Source organism: Accipiter gentilis, chromosome Z, assembly GCF_929443795.1.
Source record: "Accipiter gentilis chromosome Z, bAccGen1.1, whole genome shotgun sequence".
In the NCBI taxonomy this organism is placed as follows: domain Eukaryota; kingdom Metazoa; phylum Chordata; class Aves; order Accipitriformes; family Accipitridae; genus Astur; species Astur gentilis.
Window position 1 is genome coordinate 64,619,326 of NC_064919.1, and position 19,135 is coordinate 64,638,460.

Sequence of the window (19,135 nt, forward strand, 5' to 3'; positions counted from 1 at the left end):
TTCCTTCCTTTTCCTTTGCTTCCACATAACCTCCTGATGTCTAGCCTCTCTTAATCCCTGTTGGTAACCACTCACTATGCAACCAGCTCTACACTTCTGGAAAACCCCTGCAGGAGACTCCATTTAACTCAACTATGCCCCAATACCTCCAAAGGTATCTGGAAATAGTTTCATTTTTCAAAGAGGAAGCTGAGATCTTGACCTTGTAATTCACTTCTTCTTGCAATAATTTTACTTCTCCCATACCAAATGACTACAGCCATTAGAATTAGTTGCTGCCTGATTACTTGTTAAAACAAGGTTTAACAAAATTGTTTGTCAAACAAGGTCAGCAGTTGATTGACCCTGATTACTGATTAAAATGAGAAAAGTTTTTTTCTGCAATATTGTTACATTGATAATCATAACATAGAACAGAGAACTATTTGTATAGGAAACCCAACTGTAGTAGTATTAGGAGCTCAAGTGACAGTCAATACTCCACCTACCTCTAGAAACATTAACTCCCTACATCTTAATGCTCTCTTTAAGTCAGCGTATCAACTGATAGCCACCACAGCTGAGAGAGCAAACTTTAAACTTTTTCTTCAGACTGTTTTTACCATTTAGGTTTGACCACATGACCTGCAGGCAATTCAGAGACACCCTATATACTGGACCTATGTCAAGACAACTACCACAGGGGCTGCTGAGACCATCACCTACACATCTGGTCACAACCCAGCTGCATGGCCAACTGTCCTGGTTTCACCTGGGATAGAGTTAATTGTCTTCCTAGTAGCTGGTATAGTGCTGTGTTTTGGATTTAGGATGAGAAGAATGTTGGTAACACGGATGTTTGCAGTTATTGCTACATAAAGTTAGTCTAAAGTCAAGGATTTTTCAGCTTCTCATGCCCAGCCAACAAGCAGGCTGGAGGGACACAGCCAGGGCAGCTGACCCAAAGTGGCCAGCGGGGTATTCCATACCATGTGACGTTACCTCTAGTATATCAACTGGGGGGAGCGGAGGTCGGGGGATCGCCACTCGGGGACTAACTGGGCATCAGTCAGCAGGTGGTGAGCAATTGCATTGTGCATCACGTGTATATTCCAATCCTTTTATTATTACTATTGTCAGTTTATTAGTGTTATCATTATTATTATTATTAGTTTCTTCTTTTCTGTTCTATTAAACCGTTCTTCTCTCAACCCACGAGTTTTACTTCTTTTCCTGATTCTCTTCCCCATCTCACTGGGTGGGTGGAAAGTGAGCGAGTGGCTGTGTGGTACTTAGTTGCTGGCTGGGGTTAAAGCATGACACCAACCCATGCTATCTTTTGCAGTAAAGCAACAGAATGCGAAAGCCATTGCCTATCATGCACTTACTGAGTGGTTACCACCACTCTCTCCTAAGTCTCCCACTTTACACTTTCCCTTTCATTTGAAGCTTCTGTTGTGGAGCCAAAGTCCAATTTTGATTTCTGGCAGAGGAAAAAAATTAATCCTAAACACAATGAAATTCTAAAAAGATACAGTACTAACGTGAAAAGGCAGCTATTTGTTACAGACTAAGATTACAAGTTACTTTATTTATTACAGTGAATACTTAAAATTGGGCTGGAATAAATACAAGCTTTTTGTTTTGAAATTTAATTCAGTGGAAGCATGGGTCTAGCAACTCTAGAATAGGCTGGGTTTTGCCAGATACCTACCTCCTGGCATGTTTGAATGTATGTGATTGTTTCTGTGCAGTGTCAAGGCAATTAACTCGTTTCCAAAGCAGAAGTGTTCCCTGTTTTCATGGGGGAACTTTATGTCACAGACTTTGGATTGTGTCAGTGGAATAGTTGTTTCCTATACAGACCAAGTTTCATGCCTATGATAGAGGGGTGCAAAACCAGAAAAAACGTCTTTCTCTGGGTGATCTTTTCCATTCCAAGATCAGGTCTTCACAAGAAGAAATGTGAACATGAATTTCATAGAATCATAGAATATTTTGGGTTGGAAGGGACCTTCAAAAGTTGTCTAGTCTAACCCCAATTTGATTCAGAAGGCTCCGTGAAGACAATATAAAAATTAGCAGACAACTTAGATATGTTACCACATTAAGATGTTTCAGAAGCACTTCAGAACATACCCATTAGTCTTCTGTGTTGAGTGCAGTTTTAGCCATAAGATCATCTGTCTTAATTAGTGCCTGATGCAGACGGAGGGAACTGGCTTCTCAAAAACAAATTACAAAAAACCCTATTCTTTGGCACAGGTACAGCATGTAACACTTTCATTTGTGGTCACAATGTGGTTTAGGTTTTTCTCCTCCCTACACACATGGATATCAAGCTGATGCTAACATAACTGTACAATCATGTAAGCATTTTCACATACATGTAACAGCAGACATTCTCCTGCACTTCAGTATCTTTCTTACTATATACTGTGTAACACAAACATTCTAAAGAACAGTAAAATAAACAAGTCAAATTATCATCATTAGTATCAGTACTGGTCATAAATCTAACTTCTAAATCACAACATATTTTCATTTTTAGTTACTACACTTGCAGTTATCTACCTTGATCTTAGACTGCTGGTTTACGCAGAGAAAGGTCTCCCTCAAGTGGAAATCTGCCTACCAGCTCTAAAATAAAAACTGCATTCTGCTTCTTCATAAAGGTTCCATTGCTTAGATTTGCAGATTTATTTTTGGCAAGTATCAGTTAGTATATTTTTTATAACATTTTAGTTTATCAGAGCTATCATTACAGTGTGAAAGGAAAAAAACCTTTGATAAGATAGGATCACAAGATCTTAAACATGTTTAAAAAGAAAGCAAAATACTTCCAAATTCAGTCAGAATGTATGGGAAATTAATCTAGGCAAAATTCACAGTTTTTAAGATAATCTTCCATCCCTCCGTTTCCTCAGCTTTCCTTTATAGCTGTTCTGAATACTGTTCAAGGTGTTCTCATATGTGATTTTCACATATTGCCTTTTCATGACCCAGCAGAACTGGGGTCTAAAACTGTAACTATGAGAGTTAGAATTGACTTAATTATGTGGTCTGTTAAACCTACGTAGTTAATATGTTTTGGCTACAAATATTTATGTTTCCTCACATGCATAACTAGTGTGGTTCAAATATAATCCTGTCAAATTTTCCAATTCAGACACTAATTAAGCTCCCTTTTTTCCCCAGTTTAAATGCTTTAAAAGAAAAAACACATAAAGTTTCAACTGAACATTCACAATTGTCATTTTTTTCCCCCTGAAACACATAGATATATTTGACCCAAAGTGAATGCCTTCTGTTTTCATTTGCTAGAGAAAGAGGATGTCTTTTGAGTTGACCAGGCACATATTCTTACTTTGTCGTTAAATAAACAAATAAAAAATAACAACCATGTTTACAGCTATGGTTCAAAAGCCTAAAATATATTAGCTAATAACCAAAATTAAACTCTGTTCATATACATGTTGTAATATGAAAACCAGAGTAAGGTATGATATCTAAAGACAAGGAAAGTACACTTGGATTAGCAGTTTTATTTGGATGGTGTAGACTTGGCTTGTAAGACTCTTTTTTCCTGATCTTGCAGAAAAAATGCAAAATAACTCCTCAATTACTTTCACACTCCCACAGCTGAAATCATTAAATCTATGAAGCTTTAATGAAGCACCTCTGCATACTACACTGTAAAGGAATAGGAAAGTCTTGGATTGACTTTTACTATTCCCACCAGATATCTTCTTCCCTTCCTTCCTTATATGTATCTCAAAATACTTCACAAACCAACTGAAACCATTATAATTGCTCAAGTATAACTTTTTGGTGTTGATGTTGATACAGTTTGGAAAACAAAGACCTGATTTGTGATCATCAACAAAAACGTGGTGGAAGCACTGCCAAGGTCATACACTGTCGCTGGTTTTCCTCAATGAAGGGAAGAAAGTCGTAGCTCAAATGGTAGGTTTTTTTTTCTTTTCAGTTATACTGTATAGGTTTATAAATGTTACAAGACTTTAATAGGCATCAGAATGAAGGCTAAAAGTATCACACAAGCATCTCTGCTGTAAAGCTGTCTGGAACAGGTTCTCAGGAAATTTGTCAGGAAGCTAGAACTCAACCCAAACCATGATGAAATCACACTTCCCCTCCATCAAAGACATTGGTGAGCCGTCAATACAATAGAAGAACACAGGATAATAATGAATCTGTTTCTTTTATTGCTGGTAGTGTCCTTTTTTTCCCCTCCAGTTTTAAAATCTGTTCACAAGACAAAGTTTAAATGCATCTATTAAAAGAGAAACATGGCATCAACTCCCCATACTGATTAGTATTATTTCATAACAATTAAAAAAAATTACCATCCAAATTCCTCAGCTTCTGCACATCTCAGAATTTTTTCCCTGATGTGCTGAATTTTGCAGTCCTATGCAATTTTAAAAAAATCACATTTTTATTTAAACAATTTTAAAAAATCATCAAAAAGTGACCCAGTTTCCCTAGAGTGATACACAGTTATGATGTGAAATACACTGACATTTCTAGCTCATTCCATACTTATATGCCATTACAAAGGAACCACAATTTTACTGAACACATAATCCCTTACTCAATAGGAAAGCTCTTTGGCTTGGTTTACGCTCCAAGAAATTTTGTAGCATATCCATCCCATCCAAAGATCCTCCAGGTTTCAAGATGAGGTTTCTGTATTTCATCCCAGCCTGATAAAAAGTAAAGCAGAATGTTAGTATTTCTTATCTTGCAAACTGCTTCTTTTCTGTACTGGTTGCTTATTTAAAAACCTACTCATGATTAAAACCTTCCCTCCTTCCAGATTTTCTTAATACCAAATCATGATACACCACAAGTATAATTTAGATCTGCTAGAAGAACTCAGGAGAGCAGAAATCTAACCTATTCTCAAAGAAACCATTTTTCTTGTGGTTTTACACTGTTTTGGAAGCTACAACCACAACTTGTCTGGAAGACATTCTATAAAGCATAACACACACACAACCTCCACATGGTCTTCAGTGATGGATTATCCACATGACTGACTGGCAGAAAAAGGGAACCTAACATCCATTCTCTCTTAATTAATGTTTTCTCTTTCTTGAATCTCTGTTTGGCGAACAGAGATGACAGTTCAGAGATAGATGTATCACTGAGGAATGACATTGCACATATACACATGTGTATAGTAGTATATATAATATATACAAACACATCTAACTCTCTTATTAAAGTATCTTAAAGTAATGAAGACGTCACTCAGGTTTTATCTTCAGGAAGAAACATTACTTCAGAAGGAATGGATTCCTTTAAAAAGAACGAACCAAGCTTCTGAGACAATAGTAAGTAATGAGGACTTTCTTAACAACAAGTCATGTTTTAAAGAACATATCTGGAAAGTTCTGGGCTTCTGAGACATGATTATGAATTAGAAAATATTATTTCACATGCAGATGTCCCAGATGCTTCTGATACTGAAGAAAACAATGTTCTTCCTTTTAGTCACTGTATATACACATATATACTTCCACGCCACGTCAAAGCTATGAGATTACAGGACCACATTGCTTCCTGATAGCTACACTGCAAAAACAAGCATAACTTAATTGCATTACCAATCTCATTGTCTGAATTACAGCTGGAAAAAACTAAAATGCAAAAAAAAAAAAAAAAAAAAAATTCACTGAAGCATGCCTTATAATTCACTATTTGTGCTAGTTTCCTGAACAGCAAATGAAGATATTATTCCTTGTAGTTTAAAAGCATTATTTGAGCAGACTTGAGTCTTTCTTTGCTGTTGTCTCTCCAGAGCCAGAGTATTGCTCAGTTCTAGGGAGACCAGAGGATATTTCAGATAATGTGCAAGAATTGAGGAGCATGACAGCCAATTAAGTTAGAGTTAAGTGTTTGCTGAAGAACTTTTATAGACAGTCTCTGAAACTAGTTTCTATAACTGTTGCTCAAAACAGGAAGGGAGGTTTTACTCTAACAGGAAGAGGTAAGCCAAATTTCGAAAAGCTCTAGTCGTAATACCATAAATGTTTTCCTTTCCTGCTGTTCTGAAGAGTAGTCTAAATGTAGATATAATGAAATATGAGTAAGTACAAAAATCATATTGGTATCTAGGTTTTTTTTATCTTGTTTGTCACATCCTGTGGAACTCTATTACACTTACATGGAATGAAAATAATGAAAGCAAGTTGAAAGAGAACCAATTTGAGAAGATAGCATTGCTCTGAAGAGAGAGGGAAACTCTCCACAGTTACCCCTGAAGTTATATTAGCATTCAAGTGTGTGTGTGCAAACATATGCTAGAGAGTGAGTCACACACACACATACAATCATTTTTGTTCCTCACTCTTTAGCCTGGATAGCAGGCTTCACATTAAACGACGCACTAGTTGCCTTGTAGCTGAACCACAGCAAATACTCACTCCTGGTACAATTCACTTATTTTCAAAGCCTCCTATACACAGACAAAGAAAACAAAAATCCCCACCAAAAAAATCAGAATAAAAGGCACTTTAATCCCTCAGGAAAAGTAAAGGTCACAGAGCAATTCTGGCAAACTATAGCTTAGGGTTTTGACTATACAATCACTCAGAAAAGAGTTTTGAGAGTAGGGAGTAAAGCTAACAGAAAAAAAGTCTGTGATAACACTGGAGGGGTGTGCATGTGTCAGAACAGAGAATGGACACGAAGTCCCACAAGTCTAGCACCAGCACCCTTATCCATCTCTCCCAACTGCTAGGAGTTTAAAAAAATCAGCAAGTCAGACCCCTCCCCAAATGCCACTTTTAAGATCCACATGAACAGCATTTTATTAAAAAGTTATTTTATTCTCTCATTTAACTTGCCATTTCTTCTCTCCTGCTTTTATTTATGAGCGACAACATTGCCACTGAATAAGCAGTTATGCTTACTCTCACATGTGTCTGTCATGAATCCCTAGCACTTCAAAGTCAGTCTTGACCTCCAAACCTTTTGTCACCTCTCCTCTCAAACTATTCAGTTTGCTGCTTTTCCTCATAAAACCCCTTTGGATTTTATTGGCCTAACTACTGTCTCGGTTTTCTAGTCCCTATCCCTGTCTCCTCTTTGGACTCCTCTCTTTGTCCCGCTCAAAGTCTAATCTTGTTTACTTTCTCCACCCTCTAGAGGGAGGGACAGTTCTAGAAGTTCTGGTTGCTGTGATAAGGAAAGGGAGGAATGAAGGCAAATTCAAGAAGAGGAACATGGAAGTCAAGCACTTTCTACTCTACTCTCTCCTTTGTATACATTTACTGAAGGGAAGAACTAGTGCTAGCTGCTGAATCCAGAGTACAGATGAGAGGATCAGGAAAACTGAAAGGTCTTTCCAATGATAGAAATGCAGCATCTCAACTCACAAGTCTAACACTATGATCTCTGAAAAATAAAAAAAGATTGCCAGAATTGGCAGGACTACTAACCACATCACTAACTATCCTTTCTTTCTGCTGGAGACAGAAGAGGCTGAAGAATTGCACAAGGGTAAAAAAGGCCAGTAAATCTAGAACTTGTCCATGATTTGATCTTCAAAAGCCACTTGGGAGAAAAACTACAGAGGAAAAAATTTGCAAGTTATGCTGTGCTGTGAAAGAGAAAGCTCAAAATAAATTCAGTTTTCTAAATAATAACTACATAAAAGTATCACACACTTGAGGTACTATTAATAGAAATAGAGCACCATTATCATACAGCTTTCACAGCAGAAGAATATGCATCTGCTTTTGCAATGGAGGAATATTTTTTTTTCAGTCTAAAGTTAGAGGAAGGCAACACAATGTCTTAAAAAGTGTCATAATATAATATTAAATATATGACTGTAACAATTATATTAAAATCCAAGTGCTTTTGGAAATTTTAAGATTATTTTCTAAAGTAGTTAAGTTACTTCTATACCTTTTTGTCACTGACCTGAACTTGACAGGTACAGAAGAAGTACTTTAAATGTTATACCTACGGATCATGGTTGCAATAAATGTGGTTTCAGAGACAAAGTGCAACAAAAGTCTTTGGTAAAAAGTATTCATCACCTACCTTTGGATTCATTATTCCTTCTTGCTTAAAGCAGCTATAAAAAATGTCCATGGAAAACACTTCACTCCACAGGTATCCATAGTATTGACCATCATAACCACCTGCCAGATGTCCAAAAGTAGCTGGCATGTTTGTTCCTTGAAAAGTAGATTAACATTAATTTATTTAAATCAGATGCAGTTATTTGTTTGATGTATACAGCATTTCAACTTTAATAGTAAATTAATAAGGAATTTATATTAACTACTTTGAAACTTCTAACATAAAGGGTCTAAGTATGCCTCAAAGTATTGGCCATATTCTGTCGACTACAAAGGAAACTCAATTTCCCATTTTAGGCTAGTTGCACACCCAACACAGACGTGACTGAACATCTGAAGTGGTATTCACATCATGTCACCATAAAATATAACCTGCAAAAGGTTAAGTTTTATATTTACCTTAATCTTCCTTCAGAAGATATGATTAAGATTACCCCAAGTTTCAAAGCAATTATTTTGGCTTCATAAAGTAGATTTTTATAAATAACTCTGGTTTTTTTGTATGCCACGCATTATTGGGAAATAAAGGCATGTTTAATGAAACCATTTGGACATGACCTATAAAAGCTTCATACTGACATACCTGGGGTGGCAGGAATTCCTAGAGTCTCCATACAGTATTTAGCATATTCATCTGCTGGGTCAACAGATGGCTTTGTATGCAGTGCCTGGTCAACTTTGCTCAAAACAATCTGACGGAGGGTTAAAAGGCCTAATTGGGTAAGAACATTTAATCAACTAGCATCAAAGTAGCTGGAGTTTCTTTAGCACCTTTCATTCAAAGATCTCAACATGCATCCTAAACTACTAGAATTTTAATAATGGAAAAAAAATTTGGTGTTACGTCATTTCCATCTGAATTGCTTCAGTTATAAAAAGTTGACAGACATATTTTTAATAAAGGAATTGTCATTATGACCTCCTTCTTTACAAATCTCATTTTCCTCACAGATGAAAACCAAAATAAAGCAGGTATTTTAAAAGCAACTTTCAGTATATAAAATTATGTTTTCAGCTGTCTTCAGTTCCAGTATACCATTTCATTCAGGGCTTGGACAGATGGTAGTAAGTGTATCTATCCTAAGACACTTCAAAAAACAGCAAGAACAGCTGCTGTGCTGCTGTAAGATTTTTTTGAAGAAGCTACAAGATATGAACCTTTACTCAGACAAAATGCTTATGTAGCTACAGTGCCTGTACAAGCCAGAAGGATAAGGACTTCTCATTCAGCATAGGGAAGCAGTATGAAATAAACAGCAGTGGCTTAATAACAAATTGTACCATAAACAGGTAAGACTATGATATTGGGGGAGTCCTGATTACAGGGACAGAGGGGTGAGAGTGACAGAATAACAATGAGATGATAAGTAATGACATGAGATTACAATCTCAGTTTGGAGATACATGTAAAGTGGTACAAGACGTGGAAGAAGAATTCAGACCTTAGTTTGGGAAGGCAGTATATCTGCTGGGAGGGTAGAGAACACTGACTTAAGTTTCTGGATCGAGAAGTTAAGAGGCTGTTTGAGCAATGCAGGGCTACAATACTTCTGTGTGGGATACGCTGTGTATGTTCAGTAAATTAGCAAACAACTTTCATGTCTGTCAAGTGTCACGTGCAAATCAAATGTAGATGATACATGTAGAAAATCTGATATTGCCTTAATTCACAGTGCCTGCCCTGGGCTACCAGAAAAAAAATGAACAGAAAACCCAGGATCTTCCCCATCACCCCCAATTTTAAATAAGAAGAGTTGGTAGGTAAAAAAGTCACATGGAGAGGAATGCAAAGGTATTTTAGTCCTGTGGGTAGCTTGGAAAATCAGAGCTGCTACTGTTCCTGCAAATAGTGGTATCTGTCATCATAGCCTTTATTAGTGGTGGTACCCACACAAATCAACCCAGAAAGACAGTGGTAAGTGTACACACAGAAGAAATGTAATGGGCTTATTATGTTTGCCTTTAATGTTTCCCACCAATTTTTTAAATGATACATTTTTATACATATACTGTGGGGAGAGAGGGCAGAGATATACCTGTATTAGCCAGTCTAGAGGCAGCAAGTTTCTCAAGGAGAGCATCTCCAACGTGGCTCTCATCTTTATAATGTCTTGACATTTGCTGTAGAGGTTCTTTTTCCCATACCCAGTTCTCAAACATTTGTGAAGGTACTTCTACAAAGTCTGTTTCCACATTAGTTCCACTAAACCTAGCAAAATCAGTCTAAAAGGAAGAGCCATTGTGTTAAACAAAAATAGAAGCCAAGAATTCTAGCAGAATATAAACTTTCAGATGTCAGAATTTCAGTGTTAATCACAGCAAAAGGAATCATTTGAACACATCAATGATAACAATAAAATTCATTTTAAAGAAAGGAGGGCAAAAATTCAGATATAAGACTATTACCAAGCAATGAAATAGAGTACTCAATAGTTATGTACTGCATTCTCTACTGGTATGAAACAGTACTTCAGTTTTCTTATTATTATTGATTTTTACCTTTTAGATTATGACAGCAATGAAAATGTTTCCATGCTGTCTTATGACAATGATATAATTTGTAAATCATTATAAAATCTTGTTATATTACTCCAAACTAAAATAAAGTCCAATTATACACTTACAAAATAGTTGTTGTATTACAGTCTACTGCACCAATACAAAGATTTTACTTGACTAACTTATCCTATTAAGCTTTGTCCTAACTGTCTTCATTCTTAAGGCATATGGTTAACATATAGCACAATTTTTTGAGCCAGTAATACATGGCCTGAAATAAATGAATCCTAGCAACTTTATCCATGAAAGGTCTCCAGATCTGACACTCAAATCACTGACAGAAGAATCTTCCTTCTGAAAGCCAAGCACATTAGAGCTTTTTATTTTTTACTTTAGTATTATCAACCACTTCATGTTTTAAAAGCCCCATCAGATACTAATTTTGAAGAAAATCTTTGTACAGTTAAAAATCTTCATTAAAACATATTCCAACCCCAAAACATTTCTAAAAATAAAGTAACTTTTGAAAGACAGTTGTTCAAATGCCAACAGAAATTATTCGATCTCACTCCACACTTGTCCTGTAATAAACCTACCTCTTCTCACCAACCCAATTTTCTTACTCTTCCCTTCTCAGCAACATTCTAACAAAACATTTCAAGTGCTAAAAGTAAAAGGGAATTCCCAGTTTCCTAAATGCTCTCTTTGAGAGTTGTAGCTATTATTAAGTTCCATCCTCCATCAGGGAATAGATGCCTACAGGAGTACTGGCTTTTGAACTTACTTTCTTGCAGGGTTACCAAAAAAAAAGCATGTATAATATAGGACATAACATTGAACTGACAGCTAAGTCACATGCATATATCTTCCTCTCGTGTCTTCAGAAGAAGAGCAGAAAAGGAGAAAATATTTGCCTTTATTTACACTTGTGGGTTACTCAAATCCATAGTTGTAGCAAGCTGGCCCTTCTTACTGTACTTGCTGAATAGCAGCTATGAAGAAAAGCTAGGAAGCATCATCTGGGAAGAAATGGTGATAGAAGTGACTAGAGCAAAAGGCAAGAGGAGAGCAAGGGTTTATGGCCCTCAGATATCCTCATTTACCCATACACAAGTGCACCATGCTAACAATAAAGAAAGACATTTGGTTCAATAGCTCTCCCTACCTAACAGCATAAACAGATCCCGTCCCTGCCCTGACACCTCGCTTTCCAGCGCACCCCCAGTACATTACAAGGAATATCAGTTGCCAAAAGCTGACCTTTACCAGCAGCTCAGAGATTCCCACCCAGTCTGATGACCGCATACCCTTTAAATGTCAAGTTTTAACATGCTTAAACAAATCATCATATGAAACAAGATAGTGCTTTGTACATACAAATCCCAGAGGACAGGATGTTCTTATGTAGGACTAGCAAGTTATTTGCAGGTGTGCAAATAACAACTTACATAAAATACAACAGCAGCAAGCACTGTAGCTATGCACATGGAAACCACATCAGCAGTAGGAGAGACAACTGGAAAGCAGACCTCCCTGACCTGTGGGCAATTCCACAGCGAGTGAAGTACATATGCATTGGAATTGTTGGCTTCGGCTGCCCAGAAGGGGCTCTGCAACACTCAAGCACATCCTCATTGGTTATCAAAACGTTGTGGTCAATTTTGTACGAATGCTGAATGTGTCCCATTTATACACACCTTCTAGGTAGTTTAAAAGAAAGTACAGGTTATATTTCTCAATTTTTGACCTCAGAAACACCTGTCTTGTGGTGAAGATGATCAAATAATCATTGTATTTTTACCTTCAACATGATGCAAAAATATCTCAGCCAGTCTAGCTACTTGTTCTGAAGTTTGCTTCAACATAATTTGTTTAATTTTGAATTTAGTATACAGATTTCTATGACTTTGTTTCTTTATTCTGCAGTCCTAGTCTCTAGGATCAAGGTCAAGAATTAAAATCTAATATGTGTCATATTTCTCTGATTTTATTGTTTGGTACTTGTTTATAAAGAAGATGAAAGCAGTGCTACACAAATTCTGGATTTGTAGATAATTAAGCAAAATTTTTGGTGAATGAATACTGAGACTTGTTTCTCTGAAATGCAAAATTTTCATTAGGTCAATAATAGATTTATCATCTGGTGGAATCAGTTTTACATGTAGGTAAAAACGCAACCAGCAATTTTACAACTTTATTGACATCTTGATGCAAAATCTGCAGACTAGCTTCAGTGCTTTCTGGTCACCCTGAGAACCCTGACTGTCAGATAGGAGAGCAGAAAATAAAATAGCTCAGGCAAGACCTGTTTTATGCTTTTGATGCCAAGAGTGATAGGTCTCAAGAGTACTAAGTGTCAAAAAGCTGGAGGTGATCTGGATTCACAAATTATTTGCATTCCTAGGTACAGCAACCTTTTTCTGCTTCTAGTATCTGGCATGCTACTAGAAGTAATAAAAAGCCCTCTGACAGCTGTAACAGAAGCCACTACTGAGCACCTTCTTTACCTTACACATGGATCTATTCACTCATCACAGGTATCTGCATGGTGCAAAGGCAAAAATATATGTTCATATGAACAGGTTTTTCATAAAAAGGTGTATTAATTGCTGTAGTTTCAAATAAAAGCTAAAAACCCCCAACCTGCCACTTTGAAAAATAACCAAAAAACTGCATAGGTACTTTATTAAAATTAGAAACCACCAAAATAGACTTACACCTTGCTTTGAGACAGGGAAGTCATCTTATACTGGAATTGAAATGTCACTAACCTGTGCACATATCTGATGCATTACATGACCAAATTCATGAAAGTAAGTCTTTACTTCATCATGTCGCAGCAATGATGGGTGATCTGATGCTGGTTTTGTGAAGTTGGTTACCAGAGCAGCTACAGACATCATTCTGCTGCCATCAGAGAGAAGACAGCCGGGTTGGAGACCAAAGCATGCTGCATGCCCATACTTTCCCTCTCTGCGTAAAAAAAATATATCAGACACTATCTTCAAACCACAAGTCTGCTCACCAGAATGGCAAAGCCTATTCCAGAACAGGGACAATCAGTCAGATTGATTTTTTATTTTTTATCTGACTCTTTAAAGCTTTACATAAAGAAATTACACCTTTTCATGACTTCTGAGACTCACTAAGTTTAAGATCCTGTTAAGACCACAAGGGGGAAAAACATTCAGTACTTAACTCACATGATTCACAGCAGCATTTACAAGAATCTGATTTTTACTCAAATACTGAAAGTATATATACTTTAGATGTCAAGTCTATTTTAAATTGCTGCTGTAACAGGAGGGACTAGGTTCTGTCCTCTGAAGCAGTACTTTTTCTTTTATTACAGGAGATAATACAGTTTACTGCAATTTCAGTGTGATCCAAAAGTTTAAAGAAAAATTATTTTGAAATTTTTGCCCTAAACCTGAGTAGTTAACTTGGTAGTTAAGTCAGAATAGACTTACTAACAAATAGCTTCAGCAATTCACGATATGCAGAAAGGGAGGAGCAGGCAAACAGGTGAAAGAGATAACTTGTGCCTGTCTTAAAAAGCACAATTTATGTGCTATTGTATTGACTAACCTAATTTTCTTAACCCAGAGAAGACTTAAATCAGTTTATATTTTAAAAAAAGTGTCAGCCAATATATAAACTGCTAAAGAATAATTAAAAACCAAACACAAACAAAATACTGAGAAACAGTCAAAAAGGACTAGCTAAGAATAAATCCTGTCAAATCAGTCTAGTCTCCTGATCTCTGACAGAACACAGATGATGCTATAAATAGCTACAAAGAGAGATGGAGAGCTACAGACATCAACCTGTGCTCAACAGGGATCTATTCTTGGTCCTGATCTATTTGATAGTTTCTTTAGCAGTCTGGACAACAGGGTACAAAGTACACACATAAAGTGTAAAGAAGTGGGAGAAACCAGCAACACTTGGCAGGTAGGAATATAATTAATCTGAACAGACTGCAGTAACAGTTCAGCATAAATGAAAAGTAAAACACAGTATTACAGGAAGGAGAAAAGTTCAGAGAGGCAAAAAATTATGGACAACTGACTAGACAGCAATACTTCAGAAATGAACAAAGTAATAATGCTTCATAAACTGAATATAAGCAAGAAACACAGTGGTACTGCAAAAAAAGAAAGAAGCATAAACAGTCTGAAAACAGTCCAGAGGACAACTTCATGAACACAGTAATAGTCTGGCCAGTGGGACACATATTTACTTCCAAATGCATTTAATGTCAACCACACCATCAACCCACCAAGATCAATTCCATTTTAAACACATAAGTAAAACACTAAGTCGTAATTACCTGGGGTAAAGGTCCAGATAGAACTGCCCTAACATTTCTCCTGTTGAATTATCCTTTACTGTATAAAGAGTAACGCTGTCGTGCCAAACATGAGCCCTTTCTACTTGTTCAAATACAAGTCCCAGCAGCTTCTGGTAAATATTCAGTAAGCCTTCTGTAACAGCCTCAATTGGGAAGTATTCCTTCAGCTTTTCTTGATCTATGGAGTACTTCAGCTCTTCTGTTTTGTTCATATAGTAATGAAGATCCCATGCATTGATTCTTCCATCATAATCAAAGCTTCTTTCCTTACACTCCTTCTTCTTCAAATCTAAAATGAATTCTCTTTCTTCCTCAACCAATGGCTTTAGCTTCTTACTCAAATCATCTGAAACAAAGATTGCCTTGGAATCAAATTCTGTGTTCCTTACTGTAATGTGTATTCCTATAAAACACACTGACTACTTTAAGCACATGCCCCAAGACTGGATGCTAGAGTTTTCCATTTGTTGACTAACAGCAAGCAAACAGTCTGTTTTCCTGTCTTAGTGAGTTTTAATTGCAGGCATGCTATAAATACAGGAGTCCATATAGGCCTAGCAGTACTGTGAAAGGTTTTGGTAAATTTAGACTTTTTCAAAGACATCAGCAATGGAAAGTAACACTAGATGCTTTTGCTTGAAGCCTTTGATTTTACCTCATGTAATCTCAGTTCTCTTGACGTGTTTCTGCAGAAACAGCTGAAGACTACAACTACTATTAGTTACTGTAAGTGCAACACAAAATTCAAACACTACTTTTCCTTCCAAGACTTTTCAAAACAGATTATTATCTACTTCTAGCTAAAGTCCTATAAAAGAACAAGAGACTAAAAAGTTCTTGCCTATATGATGGCTAGCCACAGGACATTAATCTCTTATGATCCCAATTTTTTCCAGTACAGCTTTTCTTGGACAAGAAAGGGTCATAGCGCTATTAATCCAATATATTGAATATAAAATATTTAAGCTTACTGAAAATCCCATGAAGTACATACAGTACTTATTCTTCTTTAAGTATTTCTGGACTACCAGACACTTATTTCTTCCTTAAGAATTCAGGTTAATGTTCACTATTAGTATCTAGAGTGTAAAATTTAGGAATTGCTAGTCCTGTTTCTAGGTAGGCTATAAGGCACTATATGCATTTACATGACTGAAATACTGTTTGCAGCTCATATAAATTCAGAGTATGTCATAGGGCAGAATGCTTTTCTTCCTAGCCATAAGATCAGCTTATGAACATTGATTTTATGAATATGCAAGAACAAAGCAGAGCAAAACATACTGTCATGCTTGTAGCCAAGGATATATCAAACGAATTAAATGAAATCTGACAATTAATTTGATGAAATTTTTCCCTCTGTGGGAATTATCAGGAAACATGATATTTATGCATAGAAAAGTATATGATCTCATACTTTTAAAAGTTAAAGTCACAACAATAACTGCTAAATTATGAGTTGTGTCAGCTTCAAAACATGAAAAAACACAGTATTATATAAGTGCATTTAGAATTACAAGAATAATGGATAGAAAAGAGTCCAAACTACTTATGTACACTTAAAAAAATCAGGTAATTCTAACATTTAATTATAAATGAAAATTAAGTGTAAGTTCATTGACAAACATATGGATAATTAGTATTGCCAAATATAGACCTGAGCTCACACCATAACAGGAGAAAGATGACAGAATTACAGTTCAAGGAAGAGGCGCATTTGAACCTCTTTATTGATGCATGGACACAAAAAGCCCACTACTGTTATCAGTTAATACATGTAATATGATTGGAAAAACCAGGGAGCTGCTGAAGTCCTGTGAACAACCTCCATCAGTTAATATTTAAAATAGGGAAACAATAACTAGACATGATTTAGGGTTCAGGAACTAACTACTAGACAATGGGGCTTTATGTTTATGCCAGAAAAGGTAATGGATTGTGGTCTGGTCAATAAACCTTGAAGAACCACTTGGAACTGCCAAGATTAGGGAAGAAGTATGTAAAAGGTATTTCCTACAGGGGGAGATCATGACCACTGACTCATTGACCACCTACTCAAATGATACCACCTACTCAAAAGAAGACAGTGAAGGAAGAAGACAGAGTCTGCACACTAATTTACATGAGGGGCGAAGAAGAAAGAGCCAATCATTAAGGAAAATAACAATGAATATGTATCAGTTAAGCATATAAATATGAGAATTTTTGAGACGAGGGTGTGCTGTCTTGAGACAGGCACCCACTCATGTGCATCAATGAAATTAGTTTGAAAATACCTCGCCTCTGTGTTACTGGCTTGCACACCAGGTAAACAAACTCTGTTTGTGGGACAACAGTTTTCTGGCGACCCAGATGGGACTGCGCTGACACCCTTGCCTGGTTTGTCTTGCCACATCTGACAGGGACAAGAGACCTGAGTGGACTCCAGCTCATGCTGACCTGTTGATCAGGGACTCCATTGGCTCCTCTCCTGTGGTCGGGTGGTAAGCAACACAACGGTGCAATGCTACTGAAAAGAGGTATTTTTTTTAATATGAGAAAAAAGGGGGGAGAGGAAGACTACAGAAAAGCAGTGAGCATTTGGATCCTGCATAAGACATATCAAGGAGGATACACAGCAGAAGATGAAGGGAGACGTCCCTCGTAAATTTTTTTTGGTACCGAAATGGGCACTACTGCTTCCCAGGAAGTACCCTCCTGCTCTCCCTTAGGATGCATCCTAAAGAATTGGAATAAATTTGGTGGGGATGCCCTAACAAAAGATAAATTAAAATGTTATTGAAATCAGTGGTGGCCACAATAGCAGTTAGAGGATGGTGAGAAGTGATAAGAAAATGGATCTTTGAAATATAATACAATATTACAATTAATGTTGTTTTGTTGTAAGACTGAAAAATGGGATGAGGTACCTTATGTTGATTTATTCTTTACTTTGAGAAATGATTGGGATGTTTGAAAGAAATGTGGGTTACTACATTCTAAACATCAAATTGCTACATACGCATTGAAAGAAAAAAAAGAAAAAGGAACTAAATATTGTTGTACTAAGTGTGGGAGTGGAAAATCTGACACTGTAGAAAATGAAGAGGATGTACAATTACTAGTATCCTCCCCTAAGAATTCAGAGGCAAATAGTTCGAGTGATGAAGAAAGCGATAATATGAGTCCAGTCTCAGGAAGAACAAGACAACAGAAACCTGTAGTGCAGGGTCCCCTTAGACAACTGGTGGGACCAGAAAGAACACCAGTATATGTACTTGTACATTTACAACCTCTGATTTATTACATTGGAAGCAGGTGGTTGGATCATATCAAAGCAATCCAGAAGATCCTAGTAATTTGAAGTTGCTTAATATGTTGTTTATCAGTCAAGCTGTGATAGATATTAGAAAAAAACCTACAAAAAGTAGAAGGGGCAGATGGAATGACAATTTCACAGTTATTATCCATTATATATAAAGCATACAGTAATAGAGATGAGGAGGCTGAGAAGGAAAAACAAGGATGGGCCAAAATCCAGACACCCCTACTAGCTGCCCTAAATGATGGGAGAAGTAGAAGGCAAGGAAAGGGATGTAGAAAAGGTAGATTTCAAGGAAGGGGAAGAAGACAGGGAAGCTACAATAGAGAAAATTACAACATCTCTTAGGAGCAAATCAACATGCATATTGTAGACAGGAGGGACACTGGAAAAAGAAATGCCCTAATCTCTCTAACTATCAGGGAAAGAGGAAAGAAAAGGTGTTGTGGCTTAACCCCAGCCAGCAACTAAGCACCACACAGCCACTCACTCACTTTCCACCCACCCAGTGAGATGGGGGAGAGAATCAGGAAAAGAAGTAAAACTCGTGGGTTGAGATAAGAATGGTTTAATAGAACAGAAGAAACTGATAATAACAATAATAATAATAATAACACTAATAAACTGACAATAGTAATAATAAAAGGATTGGAATATACACGTGATGCACAATGCAATTGCTCACCACCTGCTGACTGATGCCCAGTTAGTCCCCGAGTGGCGATCCCCCGACCTCCGCTCCCCCCAGTTGATATACTAGAGGTAACGTCACATGGTATGGAATACCCCGCTGGCCACTTTGGGTCAGCTGCCCTGGCTGTGTCCCTCCAGCCTGCTTGTTGGCTGGGCATGAGAAGCTGAAAAATCCTTGACTTTAGTCTA

The 19,135-nt window shown here is 36.9% G+C and overlaps 1 protein-coding gene across 2 annotated transcripts in view; it reads right to left on the reverse strand.

Annotated features, from left to right (window-relative positions):
- Positions 1–19,135, reverse strand: part of NLN (neurolysin) — a 54,675-nt gene that overhangs the window by 7,319 nt on the left and 28,221 nt on the right. Inside the window, exons 8-13 of one of the 2 annotated variants that reach the window (XM_049795362.1) lie at positions 14,932–15,298; positions 13,370–13,571; positions 10,136–10,322; positions 8,683–8,811; positions 8,059–8,195; positions 4,595–4,706 (exon numbers count right to left, since the gene is read on the reverse strand). In XM_049795362.1, the coding sequence (XP_049651319.1) occupies positions 4,595–4,706; positions 8,059–8,195; positions 8,683–8,811; positions 10,136–10,322; positions 13,370–13,571; positions 14,932–15,298 (1,134 nt within the window). Of the gene's footprint in view, positions 1–4,165; positions 4,707–8,058; positions 8,196–8,682; positions 8,812–10,135; positions 10,323–13,369; positions 13,572–14,931; positions 15,299–19,135 lie in introns of those variants that run through there. The other variant, XM_049795363.1, reaches the window with a different exon arrangement.